Source organism: Propithecus coquereli, unplaced genomic scaffold (genome assembly GCF_000956105.1).
Source record: "Propithecus coquereli isolate 6110/MARCELLA unplaced genomic scaffold, Pcoq_1.0 Scaffold372, whole genome shotgun sequence".
Lineage (NCBI taxonomy): Eukaryota > Metazoa > Chordata > Mammalia > Primates > Indriidae > Propithecus > Propithecus coquereli.
The window spans coordinates 1086209-1093839 of record NW_012149419.1 but is presented as its reverse complement, the minus strand read 5'-3'; the positions used below and the strand labels follow the sequence as shown (position 1 = coordinate 1093839).

Sequence of the window (7631 nt, the reverse complement as noted above, 5' to 3'; positions counted from 1 at the left end):
CAGAATGAGAGGAAAAAATTCTCAATACACATATCTGACAAGGAACTCAGAATATATAAACAACTCAAAAATAAAATGACAACCCAATTTTTTAAATGGGCAAAAAACCTTCAAGAGACACTTTATAAAGGAAGATACTGAATAGTTTAAAAGCACATGAAAAGATGCTCAATATATAACATTAGTCAAAAGGGACATGCAAATTAGAACCATAATGAGATACTACTTCATTTCTACTAGAACTAGGCTAAAATTTTTAAAAGTAATAATACCAAGAATTGGCAAGATTGTGGAGCAACTGGGATTCTCACAGATTGCTGATGGGAGTATAAAATGGTATAACCACTATGGAGAACAGTTTGGCAATTCCACTTCTAGGTATTTACCTAAGAGAAATGAAAACATGTTCACCAAAAGAATTGATAGGAGCTTTTTTAAATAAATGTCTCAAACTGGAAACTTCAAACTTCTATCGAACTATGATATGACAAAAACTTGTGGTATATCCACACAATGGATATGTTCACCAATAAAAAGGGAACAAATTACACACACAACACAGATAAATCTCAAAAATAGTACGCTTGGCAAAAGCTAGCCGCAAACGGCAGTGATTTCCTTTGTGTACATTTCTAGAACAAGAAAAACTAATCAATAATGACAGTAGATCAGTGGTTGCCAAGGGCTAGGGGTTGTGGGATACTGACTGCAAAGAGGCACAAACAACTTTGTGGGGCAATGGAAATGTTGTAAATTTTGATAGGGGTGTAGATTACGTGAGTATCTAGAGTTGTCAAAATTCAACAAACTATACACTTAAGATCTTCACATTTCACTTAAATAAGTCATACCTCAATAAAAAAAGCCAATAGATACAGTCATATATGCATAAAAGCACATATATATATGTGCCAAAATATTAGTAGTAGCAGAATTACAGGTATTTTTTCCTATGGTTATTTGTACTTTTAAGATTTTTCTTTAATAAACAAGCATTACTTATATTAAAAAAATGAAGCTCTCAAAGAAGGCTTTGTTTAAAAGGTGATATTTGATCACAGACCTAAAGGAGATGAGGAGGCCAGCTACATGGATATATGGGAGAAGAACCTTCTAGGAAGAGAAGCCTTGAGGCTTTGAGAAGTAACAGGCTCTGACCTGTATTTTAACAGGCTCACTCTGGCTGGAGTGTTTAGAATAGACAGGGGACTAGTCAGAGGGCTACTACGACAATCCAGGTGAGAAATCATAGAGGCCTGGACCAGGAGGAAGGAACACAGTGAAGTTAGAGACAGTCAAATTATGAATATATTTTAAAGCAAAGCTAACTTTTGCAATTAGATTGGATGTGAGGTATAGGAGAAAAAAAGATGCCAAGGATGACTTCCAGAGGTTTGGCCTCAGCAACTAGAATAGAGTATCCATTTCCTCATACACAGAAGACTATGAGATGAGGTAGGTTTTTGGCGGGGAGAGGAGAAATCAGGTTTGTTTAGGACATACTAAGTTTGAGTAAAATTGGAGATATAAAGTTGGTGGTCATTGGCAAGTAGAGGTATTTATAGCCACAGGGCTGGGTGAGCTCACCAAGGGAATGGACACGTAGAGAAGAGCAGGTCCAAAGAAAAGGCTCTAAAGCATTCAAGTGGCAGGAGGTCAGCAAGCTCTTAGGATAAACTAGAACTGAAGGTCAGTAATGCCCTCAAGTATACTGTGAAACCAGTCTTAGAAACTTGGAATGACTTCAAAAACTAAAATCAAAAAAGTCTTTCTATTTTTGCTTAAATAAGCACTCTGAAGTTACCAGTGACTCTGTAAGATGAAATCGACACCAGATTGATCACAATCTGAACACGGAAACTATGCACATTCACATTATTCCAACCCTGTATTTCTATAATCCCACGGCTCAAGCTTCTCCATCTTTGAGACATTTGAGAATAAAAGTATAAGGACATATTCAGAATAGTTTCCCTCAAGTGGCAAAGGACTATTTACTAAGGAAGAACTATCTTTGTGCCCTCGAACAAGACTCATCAGTCATTAGATGACACTCAAAACTCGTGAGGTAATGATGTACTACACAGCTGTCTGATCTTCAGATGACACTGCGGGGGCTGATGATAAACCACAGGTCTGACAACTCACTTTCCATTTTAAGATATTTCTTGAACTTTTTCTTGTTGTGACAGAAAACCAAATTGATTAAACCTAGCCCTGGGATTTGACACTACAGCCAGTAGATTTCTATTTGTTGATTGCTATTGATTTTCTTTGATACTTTATTTAAAAATCAATACTTGGAAAGAAAAATAGGCTTGGTTTACACATACTTAAACATACCGCTGTATGCTGGAGGAGTCACAAGTTTGGCAGGGCTTTGGCATCCAATTATAAGAAGAGCTCTTAACAGGTGAAAGCAAGGGCTTTAGATCGATACGCAGTTTTCCTTCTCAATCAAGAAAAGTGGCTATAAATTAGGCTCATCAGTGTTATTTCCAGGGCTTTCTTGTAGCAAACAACTTTGAACTTTTTTTTTTTTTTTTTTTTGGTCTTCCTTGGATTTACATTAAAAGATACATCATTAAGAGTTTTTCTTTTGTTTTGTTTTTAAGGATATTGGAGGTACCTGGAGTTCATCCGGGCTTTTATCTTTTTGGCTTTTCTTTTATTTTTTTGCCGCTCTTCTCCATCTTTCGAAGGCTCTGGTGGAGCTGCACTTTCAACCACAATATCGATAATATACTTCTTCAAGGACAGATGCTCCTTCAAGATAAATAAATAAAATAATAATAAATATGATGACTTAAAAATAATGTAGGTTTGCTACAGACTGCAGTGAGTATAAAAGATGATGAAACTAAAAGCAATTTCTATGAAACACTGGTGTCCACAACTGCTTTGGAAAACGCTGTGGAGCAGCTGTTTCACTTGAGATTTGCATTCGCATCACATCACTGACTTCATTTCACTGCACATCAACTATGCTAAATGCTATGGATACAAGGACATAATCCCTGGTAAAATACATACACAAAACTATAACACCAAGTAATTAGTCAGTGAGAAATTTAGAGTACTATGGGAGCTCAAAAGGGAAAACAAGATCACTGTTCTCTGTGGGTGAGGAGGGAAGACTTCAAGAAGGAAGTACCATGTCCGCTACCCCTTCAACAATAGACAGAATTTGAACATATGGATACTGGGTATAGTGTGTGTGTGTTTGTGCTGTGAGTGGGGTAGGGGTACAGGAAAGAAAAAGAAAGTTATCTCAGAAAAAACATCCCAGAGATAAAAAAAAAAAAGTGGAATATGGCTACTAGCAACAGAGGTTTGGTTTGGCTAGAGCACATAGAGTTTGGCCCCACTTGCCTCCTTACCCATCTTAGATTTTATGACCTATCACTATAATCACTCTGTTGCATGCACCCATCTCCCTTGCCCCTCTGTTCCTTCATAGTTGCATGGCACAATTCCAATCCTAAATCCAACTCGCTCCCTATTCTGTACTTGTATCTGGAGCAGATTAATGTGGCTATAATTATAAACCACGTTGCCTACTCCCACTTTAAATTTACAACATTACACCTCAAGTGGACTCTATTATTGCCAGGTAGTTGAGTGACTCTACAGTAGTTAATCCACATATTCACCTTCCTAGAAATTATTTTAGACCATCTCCTAAAATCTCCAAGACCCCTTTTTCCCCCACCCCCATCTCTCAGTTCATGACCATGCTTTTATTTCACTGAGGAAAACAGCATCATTCAAAGAGAATTTCCATACACTCACACAGCCAAATTTACCAACCAATCTGCAACTGTGCCCATAACTCTCTTCCCTCCTGTTGTAATAAATGATCACTCATGTTTATACATAGGGCCAAGTCCTCCAAATGTACGCTGGATCCCCTTTTTTCTCCCCCATTTATATAGTTATTTCTTCTCTTTTCTGCATTATCAATTTTTCCCTTTCTTCTTAAATCACTTAACTCCTTTCTACTTAAACCATCTCCAAAGAATCCTTGTTTGTATGTCCCCCTCCAGCCACTGCCCTCCTGTACCAAAATTTATTGAAAGAAAATATATCTTCTCTGTCTCTACTTCTTTAACTTTCATTCTCTCTTGAACTCATTCTAGCCCAGTTTTTGCCCAGACCACCCTTACCACTCTACAAACTGTCCCTGTCAAGGTCACCAACACCAGTGGCCAACTGTCAGTTTTTATCTGTTTCTTGCAACCTTAGTCCTATAGATCACTTCCTCCTTCCTGAGACTTTTTCTTCACTAGAATTCCAGACATCACATCGTCCTCCTAATCCACTGGCTGCTCCTTCTAAGTCTTGCTGGATCCTTTTCTTCTTCTTGACCTCCAAATGTCAGAGCACCCCAGAGCTATCCTCATAACTTTCTTCTACTCTATCCAAACTCACTCATTAACATGCAGTAACTGAAAATATTATTTATACACAGACAATTCTCAAATTTTTATCTACAGGCCTAACCTCTACTCATCTACATAAAAATGTCTCCTTAAAATCTCCACTTAGGTAGCGCATTTCCACAATTAGTATTTCCAAAATAACATATTCATAACAAAATTCTTATGCTCCCAATATGCATAAAGTTGCTCTTCCCAGATTGTTCTCTGTTACAGTAAATAGTACCATCATTTGCATAATTGCTTATATCTAATACATCAAAAATTCTATTACTTCTCTTTTCAAATATATCCCAAATTCATCCCAAACTCAATCACTTCTCACTACCATCATCACCTAGTCTAAGTCACTATCAGCTCTCATTTCTGTTACTGCAACAGCCTCTCAATTGGTCTTCCAGTTTATAATTTGACCCCAAGGTCATTTCTCTATAAAAGCTGCTAGTTATTTTTCAAAACATAAATCAAATCACATCATTTCTCTTATCAAAACTTGCCCTTCTCACCATAGTTAGGGTAAAATCCAAAGGCCTTCCATGGCCTTCAGAGCCCTACATCATTGATCTCTCTGACCTCATCTATTACTACTCTCCCTTTTCTTAACTAAAAGTATGCCACAATGGTCCTCTTGTTGTTCCTCACATTCATCAGAAAAACTGCCTGAGAACTCTGTATGTGTTGCTCCCCTAGGCAAGAATATTCTCCTGTATATTTGCAAGATTTCAGTCAAAATGAACCTCCACCTTAAATAACAGCCTCTATTATTTGTTATCTCATTGTTCATTTTTATTCACGGGACTTGCCTAACACCATATATTCATTTGCAGCTTCCTTCACCAGAATGTAAGTCTCACAAGGGTAATGACTTTGTTTTTTTCCACTGGTGTTTCTGTGTCTAGAACTGTGTGTGCCATGTGACAAGTACTCAATAAGCATGTGTTGGATGAATGAATGAAAAGGAGGTAATGTAATAGTAGCTAATAACAGTATTTATGAGGGCTTATTATGAAACATACAATGAGCTAAGTACTTTATATAAAACCACTTATTTTGTCCTCAGAACTATACTTAGAACATACTTAGAAGGTATGTATTTTTATTATCCCCATCTTAACTATGAGAAAAATGGAGTCAAATAACTTGTCCAAAGTTAGAAGGTTGAAATCAAGACTGAGTGACTTTACAGACAGTAATGTGACACAGCCCAAATTTAAACCCAGACAGTACAGAGAGTCTACACTCTTGACTACTACCTTAGACATGTGACTAGAAATGGGTGGCTATAGAATTGTGCTCACTTTTCAAATCGTCAGCCTACCAAAGGGGGGGAAAAAAACCCACAGCCAAAGGAAAAAAAAATCTTCTCATCTCTCACAAGTAGAAGCTTTTCTTTTCTTTGATAAACTAGGCTGGTTGTACACTATACAAGGGGAAAGGTGGGGAGTAGACTTGTGTACTTACATTAATGTTAACTTTTAAATATCTCAAAACTAAAAACAAGAATATTTTTGTTTGACTTAATAGTAACTTTTTTCTTAATACAAAATCAATACATGTTAATTATAGAAAATATAGATAAAATTAAGACTAAAATCTCCTATAATTCTAACGCCTAGAAAAAAATTACTAATATTTTGTTGTACACTCTTTCAGACATTTTTCCTTTGCATGTATACTTTTATTAAAATGAATTATAGCATTTACAATATTTCATAACCTGTTTTTTAATTTACTATTATAAATATATATTCCTGCCATTAAATAATATTCTATAACATAAGCTAGTGGATGTAAGGTATTCTATTTCATGAATACACCTAGTTTTACTAATGCGTTATTGTTAAACATCTGGATAATTTTTTCAATATAATAAATAACAGTGCAACAAATACTCCTATAGTTACACTTTTAAACACAAAGTCAATTATTCCCTTACGATCAAATCATAGAAGTGAAAAGCCTGGGTCACAGATTATACATACTTTAAGGCTTTTGATAAATATTCTCAAATTGAACAACCATAATGGGAATTAATTTATTGTCCCCAGAAGTGGTCAACAGTACCTAGTATTCCTGTTTTGTTTGTAAATCTGTCAATTTGTTAACTGAAAAACTAATATCAGTATGTTTGGCCATTTGTTTATATTTTGTTTTCTGTGACTCACAATGTATCTTTTGTCCAGCTTTCTATAAACACATTTCAAGTTTTTATATATTTGCTTCTAATGGTTTATATTATGCTTTTGCTTTTTCTAAGACAGAGATCACCTTGTGATGATAAAAGAGATATGTGGATGGGTGTGACAGGATAATTAATAGTCACACTTCCATTAAAAGTGTAAAGGCTTTATATAGGAAGAAGGTTTTGACATGGTTTCTAAAGATGGAAAGCATGTAAAAAGAAGGTTTTCAACATTGAAGGAGTAGTTGAGTAAATTATGTTATATTTCTATGAGGAAGTATTAGTCATTAAAATCCTTACAAAAGAGGATTCTGAGAGGATGGTGGTAGCAGAGTTTTAGTCTCTCTCTAAATCCCCATATAAAAACATAAAGAGCAATTAAGATAGGAAAGCAAAACCTATGGAAAATATTTACAACAAAATTAGGTGACAAGATATTCTTATAATTCCCAAATACAAGTGAATGTGGACAAACTACCATTAGATCCGTGTCTTTGCAGGAGAAAGCAGAGGGAAACAACAGGGTAAATGATGAATATAAGAACAAAAGAAACCTAAGAAAGGAACAGTTATCCACTGGAGAGTTCAACAGGCCAATTTGAGAACAGTATCTAAAAATGAGAGGAGTTCTGACCACTTCAATAGTAGGTGAGTGAATGGCGCCTTCATTAAGGCCTAACTAAACAGGCTAATGGAAGGCAGTCCAGATAACTCTGGAAACTGAGCCATCAGTGCTTCCTTCCAGGACAGGGAAACTGCTCACAGTTTTCTTCCTCACAGAAGAAACTGCTGGAATAGGAATTTAAATTATGCAAACTAGGGAAAATAGAGACAAAGGGAAAAAATGCCTACATAAAAGCAGAACAGGGAAACAGAACCAGAAAATTTCAGAAATCCACTGTATTTTTCACAAAACAATATAATTGGGATCTCTATGAAGTTAGAATAACTACTGCAAATCACATCTCTTTCTAAAAGTTTCATAAGACTAATTCCATGTAAAAAATAAA

General features: G+C 35.7%; 1 protein-coding gene across 1 annotated transcript in view; it reads right to left on the bottom strand.

The window, feature by feature from the left end:
* SCAPER (S-phase cyclin A-associated protein in the ER) overlaps positions 1-7631 on the bottom strand; it is a 329861-nt gene that overhangs the window by 86957 nt on the left and 235273 nt on the right. Inside the window, exon 21 of the mRNA XM_012651860.1 lies at positions 2630-2766. Within this exon, the coding sequence (XP_012507314.1) occupies positions 2630-2766 (137 nt within the window). The remainder of the gene's footprint in view (positions 1-2629; positions 2767-7631) is intronic.